The 19,837-nt window shown below is 33.3% G+C and overlaps 3 protein-coding genes across 5 annotated transcripts; 2 read left to right on the top strand and 1 right to left on the bottom strand.

The window, feature by feature from the left end:
- The first annotated feature begins 123 nt into the window (after positions 1-123).
- Positions 124-1,979, top strand: LOC111427044 (Gemin 2). Its single transcript, XM_023061992.2, has 3 exons — positions 124-309; positions 377-486; positions 542-1,979. Exons 1-3 carry the CDS (start codon positions 198-200, stop codon positions 1,028-1,030), a joined length of 711 nt encoding a protein of 236 aa, XP_022917760.1. The 5' UTR covers positions 124-197; the 3' UTR covers positions 1,031-1,979.
- LOC111427042 (protein phosphatase 2 regulatory subunit tws) lies at positions 1,726-17,909 on the top strand. 3 transcript variants are annotated; one of them, XM_023061988.2, is made up of 4 exons: positions 1,726-1,979; positions 7,406-7,586; positions 11,013-11,968; positions 16,091-17,909. In XM_023061988.2, the coding sequence occupies exons 2-4, from the start codon at positions 7,514-7,516 to the stop codon at positions 16,457-16,459; spliced, it is 1,398 nt and encodes a 465-aa protein (XP_022917756.1). In that variant the 5' UTR covers positions 1,726-1,979; positions 7,406-7,513; the 3' UTR covers positions 16,460-17,909. The 3 variants fall into 3 exon arrangements, with proteins under 3 accessions (XP_022917756.1, XP_022917757.1, XP_022917758.1); XM_023061989.2 differs by lacking the exons at positions 1,726-1,979; positions 7,406-7,586 and adding an exon at positions 9,998-10,161; XM_023061990.2 differs by lacking the exons at positions 1,726-1,979; positions 7,406-7,586 and adding an exon at positions 10,199-10,548.
- On the bottom strand, positions 5,150-7,048 carry LOC111427043 (uncharacterized). Its single transcript, XM_023061991.2, has 2 exons — positions 6,350-7,048; positions 5,150-6,293 (listed from the first exon to the last, which is right to left on the bottom strand). Exons 1-2 carry the CDS (start codon positions 6,495-6,497, stop codon positions 5,269-5,271), a joined length of 1,173 nt encoding a protein of 390 aa, XP_022917759.1. The 5' UTR covers positions 6,498-7,048; the 3' UTR covers positions 5,150-5,268.
- Positions 17,910-19,837: the final 1,928 nt, after the last annotated feature.

Here is a 19,837-nt window from a genome sequence, read left to right on the forward strand (position 1 = left end):
TAATAAAAATTAAAAATAATTAATATGGATTGTAATTATTTTTTTAATTAATTACACATATAATTATACTTTATATATAAAAAAATACATTAAATTAAACTTTAAAAAAATAAAAATCCCTAACATTTGTTTTGTAAGGTTATGTTTAATGTAGCGTCAAATATCAAGTAAAAAAGCTTTAAATAATAACATTAATAATGTCAGCTTTTGAGGAAGAAAGTAGTTCTGATGAAGAGATAACTTTACTTCGAAAAGCTGTTGATGTAGAACTTCCGAAAAATTTTGATCCTACAAAGGTGCCTGAAAATGGTAATTCTTATTCCTAAACTATTTTCTGTTAACGCTACAAGCTACAATAATTATTAATTTTAAATAGGTACCGAATATCTTCATTTGGTTATGTATGAGGCTAAACGTTGCAAACAATGGGTTACTGCAGATATTGATGCAAATAAAATTAAAGAGCCTACACTAAAAGTTGATCTTGTAAGTACCCCTTTGATATGTTGTTTAGATATTAAAACGATTATAATTTACATAGATAGATAATTGTGAAAAAGCCCCCCAACAAATGATACCATCAATACATTGGCAAAAAGAAAAATTAAAAGCTTTCACTGACTTAAGACAATTTTTAGAAAAACATGCATCTGAAAATCCTACCAAATATTATAACAGAGAGGTTATTGAGAAAATTGTGGATGCGGATATTCCAACTTTTGAGCAAATAAATACTTGTATACAGTCAACTAAGCTGGATATTTTGCAGTATATTCTAAATAAATTGGATGAGGTTGAACCTGGAGAAACTATAAAATATGAGCATGGGGTATGGTTGTACGCTGTTTTGGCAACTATTGGAAAACCTTTAAGCCCACATACTTGTCATTGCTTTAGGGAACTTGCCAGAAAATGCTCTAAAATTAGGTCAAAATTATCCGCTAACGCAAATGAAGATTCTTACACTCCTTTAAATCTTTTTATTTGTATTGTATCAAGATATTTTAGTCAACTAGATTTAGCTGATTAAAATGTCATAAAAGTAACATTGTTGTTTATTAGTTTTACCTTTAGATTCTTCTTTAGCAAATATTTCTAGAAAAGTTTAGTTTCTAAAATAGTCTGGGTCTATGAGGTAGCAGTTGAGGTAGAAAACGGTGCAGACTGAACACAGCAAAAACTAAGTCAGACTTGGAGAAAAGATTTACATGCTAAACATTTGCTAGTTATTTTTAGTATGAGTCCTGCTAATTGAATTCTGTCTTATCAGGATTTGGAGTGATACTGAATCCATCATCAACTTCCTTAAAGTTATATATTTATTTTAAAGCTTTCTTCTACATTAAGGGTATAAGTGTGAAAAATTGGTGCCACCGACCGTTGGGTGGCGCTTTGTTGACCTTTAATTTTTTTTCCACCAAAGGAATATAATATTGATAACGGCGTTATAGGTTTAGGTCAGGTTTAGGGGCCGAAGATCGACTCGTAAATGCTTTCCGTCTGCCGACGACCTGTTCGATTAATATCGACTTTTTCTATCCCCCTTACAACATGGTGCGTCTCTCCTCGTCCCGGTCCGAACTGCTGCCGGTAGGATCGCGGAGGAACGAACGGACGCCCCCGATGCCCGCCGCTGTTCGTTGCCCCTCTGATCGCCGCCTCCCGATTCCGACTCAGTCCGTTCCCGGCAATAATCGGTGCCAATTGCAGCGCACCGCTATCCACCGCCGTTCGATTCGGTTGTTGCGCCTTAACCTGTTGATATCGTTCGTACAATTCAGTTAGGGCGCCCTTCGGTCCCCCACCATAACGAGAAAAATACCGTGCGGTACAATCGCGGAAATTGCTATGTGAACGTTTCCGGTTTTGTTCAGTGTCCGTGATTCTTTTAGGGTTCGTACGAAAATTTCCTAAGAATTTTTACTTTTCCACGGGGCTTCCAAAACGAATACTTCAGAAGGACAACAGCATTATTCTTGGTAAGAACTAATCGGGTATCTTGACGTTATCCTTTAATTTACTCACTCCGAATAGGATTATAAATAAGTGGATTGAATGATTCTGTGTCAAGGTTCTCTTGCCAGTTTTCTTTCGGTTTGAATTTGTTCTTATTGGCGCACCTCTCATCTGGAGGTAACGGTATTTTGTCCAGCAACCATAACGAACATGTTGTTATAGTTTTATTTTGGTATTGTATCCTAAAGAATTGACCATCTGCTTCAGAGATTTTCACTTATTATTACTGTATACGTTACATTGTTAATATTTAATTCCAAATTTATATGCATCCTACTTAATGTTTTATTATATTAAATTTTAATATGCATCACACCTTTTTTCTAGCAATTATGGTTTTCTATATAATAAAAATTTCCTGCAAAAAATCGTAACTTTGATGTTGATACTAGCTTTGAGAGGAGTATCATTCAATTCAGTTTTAGGAGAGTTATAATGAAATTGCGTGCTTTGATGAAATATTGATGTTCTCTTAACTTTTACCCATAAAGTTACAAGTATAGATTGTTGGACATTTTGATATAAATCACATATATGCAGTCGACGTTAGATCTTGATTGTAAAATATGTAAATGGATTATGTGCCAAGGTTGGTTCATTCATTTTCGTCTTGTTTATGTGATATAGAGAATTATGTTTAATGAAATAGTGCCATTTTTAAGCCTTATTATGAACAATGATTATTAGTCACTTCAATAACAATGGATGAAGATAATATATTTTCATAAACATACCTTTATATAGGCAATTATATGCCATTAGGACACCTGGGAATGAAAAAAATTTAATTTAACAAAAAAAGGTTATTATTAATTAAGATAAATTAAACAAATAAATTTACAAAATTAAGTTGATTTATTAATATGTTATCTGGAATTCACAAAGTTATATAACAATATTTAACTTTGCAACGTCTTTATTATTCAAACAAAAAAAATAAATAATTCAATAAGAAATTGCATTCATGTATTAACTTCTTGAGTAATTTTTTCCTAACATACAAGATCTCGTAGAGACAAGGTAATTGCAATTGCCGTTAATATAATAGATGATAATCGTACCAGGGGGAATTGTTGCTAAATAATTTCCATGGTCTCGACGTTATCACACTTTTGCTAATTGACCGAAAACTGCTACGTTCGTGCTGCTTTATGCGACATAACAGGTTATCGAATCCATTTAATATCAAGTAATTACTTACACGGTATTATAATTAGATCTTTGACTTCTTCGTGCACAATATGTGTCTCGATAAATATTACAAAAAAAGACGTTATTTTCTTCTTTTTACATAGATAAAGTGAAAATTAAAAAATATAAAGATTTATTCAATTTTTTGGGAAATTATTTTTAAACTAATCTTTAGCCAAAATTAAGTTTTGAGACAGTACTCTTATCCCCAGCTGCTGGAGTAAATGTAATCGCAAGTTATAGTTTCTTTAATCATACCATTATAATGTGTATGGAGCAAGTGTAATATAGCTCAAAAAATAACGAAAATGGCATCTAGGAGACATTGGGTCAGTTTCACCTTGGACAGAACGCTCTCTTCTCGTTTAAAAAACATCTAGAGAACACATTTGCGAAAATCCGATCTGGCAATAACATCATAGAAAAACTCAGCGGCTCTACATGGGGTTCTGCAGCAACAACGCTGCGAGTTCTGCTCTGTCACTAGTTTATACTGCTGCAAAATACTGCAACAATAGCAGAATGTCTTAAATCCACTCTCTCGTTGGCTTCCAACGCTAAGCAATATCCGCCCCGCCAAACCGACGAAGAAAGAATAGTTTTTTAAAACAGTCCAAGAAAATAACTGACAACCCGTTGTTGCCGACTCATGAGGATATGAATCGCCCCAGATCCCGATACTCTCTATTAAATCTTGCTGATGAACTGGCTAGAAACAACTACAACATCAACTCTGAGTGGGCAAAAGACGAAACGCCAAAAAGAAAAAGCTGGTGGTGCTTACAGAAATTAATAAATCTGTTGGAGTTTTTTGCCAAATTGTGGACAGAAATATGTAAAATTCTTTTTTAGGAATCTTCCTACCAACACGTTCCTTTGAAGTTCGGTTAACTTTGAATCTCATCATAATTTCAGACTCTTAACTACCAACTCCATTGGTTATAGTAGATGAGTTGACTGTAGAGATAGTTTTAGAATTATAACATCATTTTTAATGATTTATCAATCAATTTGATGTCTAAATTGGTGGAGTGGCCATCATATAAGAGAAGAATCGGCATTCGGGTACGACGTTAGGAATGAACGTTTTAAAGAAATAATTTCCCACTTACCCACTTTACCCATTGGGAGAATCAACCTTTTCAACGCTTGATATAATTTAGTGCTAACGTTTAGATCTTTACTAATTTGGAAAAATTTCCATACCAAAAAAAAACTTCATTTTTAATTAAAATTGGTTTATGTATAAAATACAAAATTGTATATGCCATTTTTTCATTGTTAATCATTCATGAAGTGTTATATAAGCATTACATTATGTAGTTTATTGCTTTTATTGTTCTGATTTTTTTTATTAACCAACACGTAATAGTTACAATTGTTTGTTTATAATTTTTTATAAGTACAATTTTCAACACGTATTCATACTTGTACAAAATGCATTTTATACGGACACAAACCGCCCACATAACAAGTATTATGGTATTTGAGAAAATTATATTAGATTCTGGTTAAACACAACGATCAAAGCTGTGCAATGTCGTAAAGTTTTATGAGGCTATGTTTAGCTAATATTAGCCAACAGGATCTTGCTTGAAAGGAAGTTTATATGTCCGAATCTCATGATTTATGTTATAATTTTAATCCAATGACGTTTCCCACGCACTCTAATCCAAAGTAAACTCAAAACTAAAACTATGCAAAAATTGAAGTCAAATATTTTAAGTTTTCTAAACACTTAAGGAAGATTCACGAGCATTTCAACTATAAATACACAGTGTTATTTCAGAAATTATTATTTGTTTAGCATGAAGATCATTTTTAAATTAAATAAAACTTTTAAAAAGATGTTTACGTAATGTTTACTAAAATAATACCAAAAAGATGTTAATATCGATAACTCTTTTCGATCAAGGTTTTTTTATCATTTATTTATTATATTACTACTATTATTGAATTCAAACTTTCACATTTTTTAATAAAAATTATATAGTATTACATTTCAATCTACTACAATTACATTAACAATATTGTTGTTCTATAACAAACGGACATTACGTTTTAATGTACAGTAAGCCTGAGTAAAAGGTTTGGTCCATACGACAGTAAAGTTTCAATCCCACCATAAGTGACGTATAAACAATTCAATCCTTTTGCAATTGCGTTAGCTGAGAGATCGTCGGGAAGTATATTGATGGAACAAAAAGTTGAATAGGCCATTTCATCGTGTTCAGATGCAATCTCTATCGTACAATTGACGTTAGTACTTTGTTCTTTCGTTTCGTTTGTGAATAACCAAAAAAGCATGTAAGCGTGCGTCCGTTTCGTTTCTCGAGAACCGCTCATCATCAACCAATATGTTCCAACGACGACTTTTTCCGGAAATTTTCTAGCAATGTTGGCATTAAATCCGTTTGGATTAGTTATCGTGCTCAATTCATTCTCTTCCCTAATTGTCACCATATTTATGCAAATAGTTCGGTTATATTCGAAATTAGTCGATTTCAAATTGATCGTTAACGTTTTTCCACGGTCCATTGAAGTCTTTGGGATATCGGTGTGTTCATGCTTAAAGTGCAATTGAAACGATGACATGGCTATGATTTTTCCACAAGGATTATGTGGACACCGTAATGGTTTTCGACTTTGTAATGAAGTAAAACTTTGAATTCTATTCAAGTCCGAACTCGTCCCGGGAACACTTTCATCCTTTAAAAGATTAGAATAGTGTGAGGACCATACACAACTAGTATTGTTTGTTAGAGGTTTTGGTGGCATGCGACTCTTGTTCGCGCCAGCATGTAAAGTTGTGAGTTTCGTTCTTCTTCGTGATGTTTCATCGAAAAATCTTTGTAATTCATGGGTGGACATTTGAAAGAGCTTTTCGATGGTTACAGTTTCATCATTAGTTTTCATATTATCTTGGGAAAATGAAAAATTCTTGGATGATGCTTGATTTTGATCCACTTTACCGTATCGATACGGTCTACCTATACCAGGACGAGTTTTTAACTTTTTCAGGAAATCTGAAGACACCATTTTTGCCGTAAATTTGGTTGATTTGCACGTTGAGCATTTAGGTACACCTATAATTTTATAGTTAATTCAAAATTGAAATAAGTTTTGTTAAAGAAATCTTCACCGTGGTGAGTTAAATTTTTGAAACAATTCAAACAAAGCGAATGTCCCAAACTGCAAATGTAAATTGGGGATTCATCTGGAGTTTGCTTACATTGAGAACAACACATCAACGTCAACCAATGTTCCGATTTTGTTAATGATGGGGCCATTCCTTTATTAAATCTGCTATATATATTATATCATGTGCATCATTACCGTTTAGATTACGAAAATTTTGTCTTTGTTGATTAATACATACCTTGACACCAGTACGATTTGACACTGACGTTGTTTTATTAATAATATAGATCACAATTTTAACAATCAATTAAAATGTTTACATTTCAAGGTGATTTCATATTTAACTTACACTACATTTGGCGATTAAGATGTAAGTTTACTTTTAAATCGTTCCATCCTGTTAAGTAACATATAACCTTGCGTAGTGACGTTGCAGAAATAAATATCATTATTTTTGGAACTCTCTGTGGAATATGTCTAACAATTTGAACGATAACGCATAGTTAAAATATTTCGTTTAGCTCAAAGGATTTAAGAACGTTATATGCAGTAATTTGAAGTGGTAACTGGGTCAACGACGCCGCATTCTAAAATTATCTTCCAACCCCTAAGGGTTTTCAGAACTTGCTTGGTGTCTCTGTCGAGAATGTGCGAGACGTAAAGGGTTCTTGACAGCGTTTCGCTAAAACTTATCTCAAACGGCAATTATTATATTATAAATCGACACAAATAACATAAATAATTTCCTTTTTGATTCTATTTTAGATTGTGTTGAAACCTCTAACCTACTATTAAACACAAGTTACATGTCCTTCATCGATTATCCTCCTAATACCGCACAGTCTGTTCCCAATATGTCAACAATAGTGCCGTTCAAACGGGTACATCGAAATCGGAGTCTGGGGGACTTTATTGAATTTCTACGTTAGACCATGACACTGATCTTTAAATAGAAACATCTAATGAGAATTACTAACAATAAGATAAATGGGAAATTGTATTTTTTCGTTTCTTGCTTTTATTTGTATGTAAGGTAAATGTAAAGAATTTGTTTCAGAAATAAAAAAGAAGAAAAGTGGGTACTATAAAGCACGGTGGTGTCATCGGCCTATGGGCCTCACCAGTGGCAGTTCGGAAATTGGGGGCACGAAGCAGCCCCCCGGTTATGCGCCATACGGGCCTGGGGAAACTTGGAGGACTCATCAACAACGCAGTGAGCGCCACCAAACGATCACCGGGTAATAATTTTATGTAATATAATTATCATTACACTTATACATTACTTTTTGTTAGAGATTACATCTTATTCGCAATACATTTTCGATACTATTTTTGTAAGGTGCAATTAAAATTTTTAAATTAACGATTGTATACTTTGGTCTTAAAATATACACATTCGTACCTTCTATAAGGGTTGACCTACATTTTGTAATTTATTGAAAGCTATAAATACTATGTCACGCAATGTAAATAGACTACATTTTTTAAGAGCTATAGGTACGAGACAAATTGCATTCAATATAAAACAATCATAAAAAAATTTTACTCCACTATTATCTACTACCAATTTATCAATTGAACCAGTTTTGGAATTAATTTTCCATCTTCAGGAATTTCACTCGTCAAGAAACAAAAATTATTCATTGTTCTATTCAGCTTGTTCTATCATCATCATTCTGTGTATTCTCGAGAATCCTCGAGGTAATACGAGAGTTTCTAAATGGTCTATATATTCTGCCAAGAATCATCATCATAGCGGTTCAATACAGCATGCGAAATTATAACTAACATGGACAATTGTCTAACCGTCATGAGCCGCCATCGCGCCTTACACCCATATTCTCCAGGGTCTTCCTCTTCTATGACTTCATGTTAAATCCGCTACCAAATCTTTTTTGGCTATCTATTCTCTCTCTATTCTGTCTATTATTTTGAATTATTTGTACTGCCAATGTTGTGGCACTACAAAGTTCTTTTATAGCCCTACCATACTTCCGATTTATGATGATTTATGTTGTCTAAGATGTCAAACAATTTGATTCCTGGCACGCTGTCATTAATTTGATCGTAAAATAATGCTTCCTGAACGTGTTGCAACAAAAAAAATGTGTTGTAGTGGATAAATTTCAAAATAATACCTTTTGTTCCTCATCTACCCCATTAGGCCACAATCATTAAGTTTTTTATCATGGTAATGCGAGGGTTGGGTTGGGTTAAGGTCTATGAAGACTAAATATGTTTCTCAATTCATCATATAGTGCTTTTCTATTAATTATATCAAACATAATATGTCATTCATGCATGATCTACTATCGTTAAAACCACTTTGTTCTTCTATATCACTCCATTCATCTGCCATCCGAATCTAACCCGAATCGAACTAGTAATATTAGTTCGATTCTCTCCTGTCACCTTTTTTATGAATCAGGGTTATGTGCGCATGTTTCCACTTGTCTAGTATGCCTAATAAGCTCTCTCCTTCAGGTATTCTGTAAAAATCTTTCCTAAGGCTTCCTTCATTACTTTTGGACTGTTTGATTAATTCAATTTGAATTCCTCCGAGCCTGGGATTTTATTGTTTCGCATCGTGTTGAGTTTTGTTACTTCTTTACTTTGATGTTCTAGCTTAGTTGTAATTTTTTGCTCTGGCTTACAACTTGGCCTTATCGAAGTCTATGTGTCCCCTTTTATGGCAATGCTCTGCGACTGCTGGATCTTAATCAGTTTGACATCCCCCTCATGCTCCTTGGTGTGACATTCGTTCTTCTTAAGTACATCTTCTAGAAATTCTTCTTTCTTCAAATTCTTTCCGTCGCATATCCTTTCTGTTTGTTGGGACAAGGCTTGAATCACTGACTTCTTCTGTTGTGCATGGTGATAGGACGAAACCTAAATGAAGTAATGGATATATGGTGAAATTCCACAAAAGAAGGAACACCTGGTTAAGAGATGGCGGTCATTAACAGCAATACACTGTTGGAGACGATCTCTGAAGTATACTTATGTATACTCGCTATTATTATTGAAGAAGAGAAATGTTGAAGAGATATTTTCAGCTGGGTTAGGTTTAGTTTGCAATACTGTTTCTTGGTCATCACTTTTTATATGTTAATTATTACTACAAAAACTTTTAAATTAAAGTAACATGAAACATTTTTATATGGAGAACAAGAATTTGCAATAAAAACTGTTTCATTTCATTTAAAATAACAAAGTGATATCTTATTAATAATATTTTTATGATATACAATTTTGACGTATATTACATACATTTTATTTAAAATACTAAACCATTTTTTAAATACTGCGGTAATCATTTAACAAATACTGATCCAAGGTACATAATGAGCTTTTTTATTATTGTTTAATTAAATTTTAAAGCTATGTATTAAGTACTTATCGTTTTTTTATGACAATAACATTAATCTGTTCACAAATCATACAACCTAAAAAATATAAAAACAATAAAAATAGTTCTCTTTATATTTAATAGTCACAACGTGGGATTTAATTGTTTATCTGAACTTTAAATAAAAGAGTTCACTTAAAACCTAAAAATTTAAAAGATCGTTAAAAATTTTTAAATTTAAAATTTCGCGGGGAATTTAAAAATTTTAGGTTGGCAACGCAACCCGCGAGTTTTTACTGAGTAAAATGGCTTGTCTCTTCGATTTTGTAGAAGAAAAAAACGGCATTTTAAGGTTGTGTTGTAAAGACGATTCATCGATACTGTGGTTTATTCAATCAGTAGAAAAGGTAGTGATGTGAATGAAAGCTAACGTCATAATCCCGGATAGATAAAAATGTGCAAAGGTAACGTAAGTACGTGAGACCGTTTCGAGGTTGACATAACGTAGAGTGAGTTTCTCAGTCGATAATTTGCCATGACGTCACTGCACTACCACTGTTATGCGAGCGTGATTCCTCGTGCGGACGCCATTAAAACGTTTTAACGTTGATTGGTAACCGCACGAAAATCAAAAAGTAACCGTTTTAATAAGCCGGCTAAGGTGGTTTGTGGTTCGGTCGTTTTTGGGGCCGCGTTTCATTTTTAAGCGTTTTCTACGTAACTAACGCGTAATGGCGGACGAAATCGTTCTACGAATGCCATGGTGTAAAATGCAACCCTGACCTCGATGCCGTTTCCGCCGTCTGATTTCAGACTTAAATACCCATCTTATATTTCTTAAATAATGGAAGGTAAAAATAATAACTTTAAACTATTTTGTCGCTCGAAATAATATAATGGTGCGTTGCTTTCCTAATCATTTTAACCTTTAAATTTCTGTTGGAGGGAAAAAAGCAATCAAGTTCAGTTTGATGCCTAAATTAGACCAATTTTAATCGTATTCATTACATTGTACATGAACTTTTGTTGATCATACACTATATTTTTTTAAAGACAAAACGGCATCGTTTTAATGACACTTGCATGAAAAAAGTGAGGTTAGGATCTTGACATTTTAGATTCAAAAAATTATTCATTATTCAACCAGCATCAACACAAAAGCAAATTATTACTTGATGTAACTAACAAATACTTTATATTTGTTGTATTTTATACTTTATTTTTTAATTAAACTTTATTTTTAATCCAAAACTTTTATCATTTTTAATACATGTAAGTACATATATGAGTAATCTAAATATTATGATATTTGTAGGAAATGGGGATATTCAATGGTGCTTTTCACAAGTGAAAGGAACACTAGACGATGATGTTACTGAAGCAGATATTATATCTTGCGTTGAATTTAATCATGATGGTGAGTTATTGGCGACCGGAGATAAAGGCGGTAGGGTCGTCATTTTTCAAAGAGATGCACAGTCAAAGGCAGCCCTCCCTCGCCGCGGCGAGTACAATGTGTATTCGACCTTCCAATCCCATGAGCCTGAGTTTGATTATCTTAAAAGTTTAGAAATTGAGGAAAAAATCAATAAAATCCGATGGTTGAAAAGGAAAAATCCCGCACATTTCCTCCTCTCCACCAATGATAAAACAATCAAGCTGTGGAAGGTCTCGGAACGTGATAAGAAGGTTGAGGGTTATAACACTAGATCGGAAAATGGTGCTTTAGTGGATCCTGCGAGCGTACACTCCCTCAGGGTGCCATGTATTAAACCCATGGAGCTCATGGTGGAGGCTTCGCCACGGAGAATCTTCGCAAATGCACACACTTATCACATTAATTCAATATCAGTGAATTCTGATCAAGAAACCTATTTATCCGCCGACGATCTTCGAATTAATCTGTGGAATCTAGAAATCACCGATCAGAGCTTTAACATCGTAGATATTAAGCCAACGAACATGGAGGAATTAACTGAAGTGATAACGGCCGCTGAATTCCATCCAGTCGAGTGCAACCTATTTGTGTATAGTAGTAGTAAAGGTACAATTCGGTTATGCGATATGAGAGCGTCGGCGCTTTGCGACCGTCACTCTAAATTATTTGAGGAGCCAGAAGATCCAGCAAATAGAAGCTTCTTCTCAGAAATCATTTCCAGCATATCGGACGTTAAGTTTTCCAATTCCGGCAGATATATGATTTCTAGAGATTATTTATCAGTTAAAGTTTGGGATCTTCATATGGAAACTAAACCTATTGAAACTTATCCAGTAAGTAATCAATTTTTTTTATAAAAAAAGAATTTAATTTACACCTAATTACTGATTTATTTATTTCATTAACATAAATATTTATTTATAAGATAATAAAACTATGTGTATTTAGATGGATAATTTTATTTTGGCTCTCTCTATGAGCCAATATTATCTTATAACTAAATGTAAAGATGGAAAGAAGTAATAACAAAAATAATGATAAATATTTATGTTTTTTTTTTATTATTTTAGAAAAATTAGCTTTGTGATATTGTCATATTCTGTTTCCTTACAGTTCGAATTATTTTCTTATCTTTTTTGAAACTTATCAGTACCTATTTGAAACATGGCTCAATGGCAACATTTGCAATAAAGATTAGGCAATCTATTTTACTTTGTTTTTACTTCTTAATTTCTTTTTTTAATTATTTTTAATTAAACCTACAAAAAAAATAATTTTCAAAGATTATGGCTAATCTACTACCTACTTTCATGATAAAAACGCAGTTACAATCAGTATGTACAGGATGGCAAAAAAAAAATTAATAACTAAAGATAATGAGATTAATAACTTGGCGACCTAAGATGGTCGCTAATAAAGTCCCTAGATTTACAAAGTACCGCGGTTTAACGCCATTTTGGCTCGAAAGTCAAGCGGGAAATTTAAAACTATGTCGTTCTATTGATAACATTACGCCAAATTTCCTTTCTCTTTTTCTCGTGGTACTCTGAAGAGTCGAAAGTCCTTCTTACTGTCATTTTTGCAACTCCAAAGGCAAGAAGACGGCAATATTTTTGTAAATAAGTGGTGAGATGCAGTGACAAGCTGTCAAACCGCCATTTTGGCTCGAAGACAGGCTTCACGAACCGCGGTACTTTGTAAATCTAGTAACTAAGGGGCGCAAGCGCCATCTTGAATTAGAAAATGTGGTTTTTCTTGGAATTCTTCTATATTAACATAAAAAAGAGCATATATGCCTTTTAAAGTTTATACAGGATGATTCAAAAAACCGCTGACAGACTTCTAGAGTAGATAATGCATGAAAAATTAAGATGAAGATATAGCGGGTTAAAGTTTCTTTAAAACTAAACATTATTTGCAATAAAAAGCCCATTTTTTAAAATATTGTCTACGCCATTGCTAATTTTGTCAAACAGGCAGTATTTTCGTGGTGGTTTTTATGACTTAATTGCAGTCATATAACGAACAAAGACGGGGTTGTAAAATACGAACCCCAAACTCTGGCATGAGTTGTTCAGGTCCACATTAACAGAAATTACAAAAACATAATATTTAAAAACTTAAATGTCATTACTTTATGTGAAAATACAACAATTTATTTAAATCTATCTAAAAAGTACGTTTGGTTAAATAATGTATGATTATAATTATACAATTTATTATCTTTTCACGCAAATTCTAAGATAACTATAAAAAATATATGTTTTAATTTTTATATTATTAATTAATACTTGCTTTTTTTTGTAAAATCATTTAAGTATAAGTAAATTTATATTCTTTACTACATTTCTGTTTTATTTTGTTGAATTTAAAATAAAATAAAAAAAGAAGTGCGTCCCGGTACTTTTTCTGGGTGATAATTACTGCCACTACTGTTTCTGAGGGTCATAAAAACCACCAGAAATATCGGAAATTGTATCATTTGGTATCAATTGGTCTCTTACAAAACTTTGATCAAAACAATAGTTTTTAAGAAAAACACGTTTGTAGAAAATTTGTTAATCCAATCAAAAACTGTTGCTTTAGTCAAAGTTTTGTAAGAGACCAATTGATAGCTAATTGATCACTTTACACCAAAATTAGGAGTAGCGTTGAAAATATTTTTAAAAAAGGGCTTTTTATTGCAGATAATGTTTAATTTTAAAGTAACTTTGACCCGCTATATCTCGTTAAGGAGGCATTTGCGACCCCATACATGTATATTAAAACTTTTCATCTTAATTTTTGATGTATTTCCTGCCCTAGAAGTCTGTTAGCGGTTTTTTTGAATTACCCTGTATAAGTGATAGTTTTTTTGTTAAAACACTTTTTGCTTTATCTCTAAAAATAAAGTGGTAGGGGTGTTCGAAAATGTTTGTAAGCAAATGCGAATAATTTCAAAATGGCTAAACGGAATTTAATAAGCTTGATATAATTTAAAAAGCTTTTCTTGGACTACAAATCCTACCTTGTTTGTAGTGATTGTAAGTTAGCACGTCGCCACTAGAGGGCATTTTTCGATTTTTTTTTTCTAGGTCTAGTGTTAGCTCTAGTTTTCAAATCATTCGGGTTTAGCCGTCTTATGAGACGTACAGCTAAACCCAAATGTTTCTAGTTCTAGGTTTAATATTAGTTCTAATGACAGTGCAAGTGTAAAACTAGAACTAACACTACTTAGAACTAGAATCATTTGGGTTTAGTCGCACGTCTCTAAAGACGGCTCTAGTTTCTACAAGGAGTAGTTTCCGAGATACAGTACTTTGCGCGTTTATTTGGCCACCTGTACAATGATTGTATGAGCAACTACATGAATCAACGATGTCAATGCAGGTACAGTTGAGGAACGAATTTGAAAGCGTGTTGAAACGTGTAGGAAACTCCAACAAAGTGTTTTTGTCAAGTTTGAGCGGGGAAGACTTCGTCGAGTTAACTACCATTTTTTATGTGCGGCTAAGTTGCTAGCCGTCTTCCTTATTCATGGTTCTATGTGGATGGTTTTTTATCACCTCGTTTCTCATCCTTTGGTAATAATTTTCTGCTCTGGCTTACGACTTGGTTTTATCGAAGTATCGACTGCTGATTTCTGGATCTTAATCAGTTTGATATTCTTCTCATGCTCTTTGATGCAACATTCGATTTCGGCCATGAAAATCGCTTAATTGTTCTGCCGTATCCTGTATATAAGATGTTTTATTTAAAACTCCCAGGCCAAGTATCTCTGGAATGAGTTGAGATATCTTCAGTTGTTGTTAGAGGACCTAAATGACTTCAGTTCTTAAATGTTATTATTATTCATTACACAAAAATAAAGTTGGCGCTGCAGTCACAACTATCTTCATCACAAACTTTTTATGAGGTGCATGTGATAGAGCATGTAAAACTGTGCAACTTTCCCATATTAACATAAAGGAAAAATAGAATTCATACATTTTTATTACATTTTTCATTATTTATTATTATTATATATTTATATATTTATTGATTATTTGTTTGTATTAAGATTGTCTTAAGACCAATATCGATTGTTTTGCTTGCTTACTATTCCATTATTATGGAACGACTTTCGTTGCACCACAGAATGTTATTGAGCAAGTTGTCGCTTTATGCAAAAACTGAAAATTCAGCCTACAACTGAAGTCAACGGATATCGTCCCCTGGTTGTAAATGTTGAGCAAAAATTTATTTGTTTTTTAAATTCGATGACATGTAGCATAAACTTGCCACAATGATTTATGCGAGTTATCATTTATTACTTGCAATATCATTGCAGTTTTCATCATCTCGAACTGGTTCTTAACCGGGATATCGTAGTTTGCAACATTCATCATAAATTAAAATCATATTTAACTTATCTTCTTAATAGTCTCAGTATTAAAAGTAAATATCTTCGAAACTACTAAGTTTTTCAAATCATTGTTGTTTAGGATAGTTGCATAGTTTTTTGATGTTCTATCACTTGCACCTAATAAAAACGTTTTGTTGAAGGGAAAGTTTCTTTTAACTGCAGCAATAAATACAGCAATTAACAATATAACTGAAGTCATTTACAAATTATTGCAACAACTTCTTACAAAACTACCAACAAAACTCAACCCATTCCAAAGATGCTAGGCCTGGGAATTTCAAGTCTGTATATTTTGTTAGGTTGGAGCTTGTTCATGTGCATTTATAGCTATTCTAGCCATTTATCTAGTTAGTGCAGCAACTAAATGGTTTGAACCTAAGACGATACATTGTGTGTCTCTGCTCAATGTTCTAGAAAATCATACTATCAACCTGACAAAAATTGAATCGGGCTTTTTAGCCTTACACCAGTCTAAAATAACAAGGTCTAAATAACTATTAACATAGGATGATTAAAAACTTTGATTCTTTGATTAAAAACATAATATTTAACATTTGTTATATTTTTGTAGGTACATGAATACTTCCGTTCGAAATTGTGTTCGCTCTATGAGAACGATTGCATATTTGACAAATTCGAGTGCTGCTGGAACGGCAATGACACGGCAATAATAACCGGTTCCTATAATAATTTCTTCCGAATGTTCGACAGAACTACAAAGCGAGAAGTTACACTCGAAGCGTCCAAAGACATCGCGAAACCACGGACAATACTAAAGCCGCGAAAGGTGTGCACCGGGGGAAAACGGAAGAAAGACGAAATCAGTGTGGACTGTTTAGATTTTAATAAGAAAATATTACACACTGCATGGCATCCTACCGAAAATATAATTGCGGTAGCTGCCACAAACAACTTATACCTTTTTCAGGATAAATTTTAGTATACTTGGTAATTTAACGTGAAAAAAAAAATAATAAAATTAAAAGTGAGTAACGGAAAGGAAACAATAATCTAAAATGTAACCAATTTTTTTTTCGCTCATGTGTACGCCCAGTAACTGTGTTGTCGATTTCTATTTATTCAGGGTTTGCTTAAATTTACACACTCGATGGAAATATTTGACATTTAACTGTATTACGCGAACATCTAAGTAAGAAAAAATAGTGTGCAGATTATTATCCTAGATTAAACTATTAGAGAAAAATCAAATAAATTTAGATTATGAAATTTTTTATTACGATTTTTTTTTTATTCAAAAGAAATGATACCTTTTATAACAAAATTGATCATTATAACATAGTTTGATTCTTCTCTAATATATTTATTCCAATATAAAATTTTATTTTTTCTATCTACTTCTATTTGTAGCAGTATTAAACAAAAAACTTAAATTGTTAAGGTGTATATGTTCTTAAAAAAATTTTTTTGGTAATGTACTAATGCCGTTTTAACTATGTTTGGCTTGGATGATTGAATCGAGAATTATTCGTTTTACCGGTATAATATCGTATTTGTATATTTTCGTACTTTGTATATATTTCCGAGAGACGATCTATATATATATTTATATATATATAAATATGCGAGTGTAGCAAAAATGAAGAAAAAAAAACGCGTAAAATATTTATAACGTTGCCTTGTATACTACTTTTAGCAGGACAAAAAGTTTTATCTTTACAGCTTGGATTTTGAACGCCACTATTTTTTTATTGAGCATTATCATTTTTATTTCTGTACAGCCTTTGTAAAAGTGTAAATTATATGATACTAACTAACGATAATAATAGTATTTAAATGAACGGTAATATCTCATGCATCATGAATTGTACAAATTGTATATATGCAAGCACGGTGATTGCATCTTAGAAGCTAAATTAATTTTTTGAATAATCAGTTAAAGATTTTCCTTGTGTTTGTTAATTTTGTGAATGTTACCCTCCATTTGATAAAAAACCCTGAATATAGGATAAAGCAATTATTCAAAAAAGAATAAGTAAACTCTACTTTGCCGAAAAGTGCCATGTCTGGATTACTTTCTTTGTACATACATATTATCACATATGAACAGAGCCTTACTAGCAACATAACGTTTTTTTCTGTATTTCCGTAACGTAAATTTATTTCGCAAAGATTGTATTTTTCTTTATTGTCTTTTTTTTTGATTCCATTGTGTTTAACTTTATTTTCGTCAATGTTGTGAGGAACCATCGTGCAGTACGAGAACACAAATAGATAACTAAATTTACATTAAAGAAAAATCATTACTCATTACATTTATTAATTATATCAATAATTTAGGTTTATAAATAAATTATACTATTTTAGATGTAAGATTGATTATTTCCGATTGTAGACACCAAATAAATCATGTTGGCTTTTTTTACAAATTCTTTAATTCTTTTTTATTTTTAATAATATAATTCTTTCAAAAGTTTTTTTCAGTTTATTTGCATTCTCCATACAATATAAGATCCTAAAATAATGAAGAAAATGTGATTTATCATTTTCAACTCAACACAACCCAACCTGATACTTTTAGTTGTTATAAATTTTTTTTGATGTAACACTTAGAACTACAAACATTCGAGTTTAGCGGTGCGTCTCTTAAGACGACAACCCGAATGTTTCTAAGTCTAGTGTTACTTCAATAGAAATATACAACAACCTAGCGACCCCTTTGTACGTCCCCATAATTACTGTTCATTCAAGGGTCAGAAAACCAGCCCAATCTTTTCATCAACATTAATATAGAACAGAAAGGTAAATTCCTTATATCCGAAATTTGGAGCCATGGTACTCCGAAAATGGATTCCCTTAAGTACGCGAGGTTGGGACAGTCACAAACAATATGACTTACCGTCTCGCCTTCCATTTCAGACCCTCTACAGAGGGGTGTATTCGCCAACTTCATCTAAAACGTGTGCTACGTAACCTGCAGTATCCGGTCAGGAAGTGGGTAAGAAGCCTCAAGTCACTTTTTGATTCTCCCAGAACCTGAGTAGATCTCTTCCGGTCAGGGTAGAGCAGAGTTTTCTTAGCAAAGACATCTGCTGCTGTCCCATTCCATCTGTTGCAAAAAGCTCGATGGGAGATGGAGTTTATCAGTTTTGATGCTGTATTAACAGCTAGTGGTACAAACGGTTCAGGGAAGATCGGTGACTTGTTAGCCGCCCGTTTCGCCAGCCTGTCCGCATGATCATGTCCTTTAATTCTGTTGTGTCCTTTTCGCCACTTTAATGTGACGTTGTTGTATACGTTTGCCTCCTCAAGTGATTGCCGACAGGACTTCACCAACCGCTAGCATAGCCTGTCTGCTATCAGTGCAGTTTACAACGTTTCTGCACTGCAGAAATGCAGTTAATTCGGCTTTAGCAGTCGTGCAATATGATCCTAACGAAGTAGAAAGGTGAAGCTGGAGATCCTGCGAGAAAATTCCCGCTCCGGAACCTCCAGCCTTCTTTGATCCATCAATGTAGATGGTCAGCGTTTTGCCCGAGCTTGAGTTGCTCTGGGGTATCGTTTCAATGCCAAAGTGTGGCTTGCCTAAGAAAGTAAGTGCAATGTAGTCTGTGCGAGCTTTAAGGAGGGGTTTTTTACAAACAGCCTTACTCCAGAGCTTGCTCCGGACTATTCCCATTTTAACTACCTGCTTTTCAGTTACTGATCGCAATCGAAGCAATGCCATTACGACCACCTCCCTGATAAAAATATATAGGAGCAGCACGTTCAGCATAGTCTCCATCGCAATCGTAGGTGTAGATCTCATGGCGCCTGTGATTAGCAGGCAGGCCAGTCGTTGCAGTTGATGCAGCAATTTAGCTTTATATGGATGTTTTAGTGCTAAGCACCAAACTATGGCTCCGTGAGCTACCATGGGTCTTATCACAGAAGTGTAGATCCACATTGTAACTTTCGGATTTAGTCCCCAAGTATTCAAAATAGCCCTTCGGCACTGGGTCTTTTTCAATCGTTGCTTTTTTGTTTTGCAACTAATGTGTGATGTCCAAGTTAGTCCAGTGTTGAAAAAAAACGTTATCCGGAGCAGAATACAGAAAAACTTTTAGTACAAAAGTTGTAGCAAAATGTGCCCTTAACACAATGGTCTGTAACATTTTTGCTCCCAGATGCATCAATGTGGAGAATTTTTCAAAAATGTGCAAATTACAAGAGTGTTGAAAAAAACGGTATCCGGAGCAGAATACAGAAAAACTTGTACTACAAAAGTTGTACTAAATTGTGCCCTTAACACAATGGTCTGTAACATTTTTGCTCCTAGATGCATCAATATGAAGAATTTTTCAAAAATGTGAAAATTACA

Source organism: Onthophagus taurus, chromosome 2 (assembly GCF_036711975.1).
Source record: "Onthophagus taurus isolate NC chromosome 2, IU_Otau_3.0, whole genome shotgun sequence".
In the NCBI taxonomy this organism is placed as follows: Eukaryota; Metazoa; Arthropoda; class Insecta; order Coleoptera; family Scarabaeidae; genus Onthophagus; species Onthophagus taurus.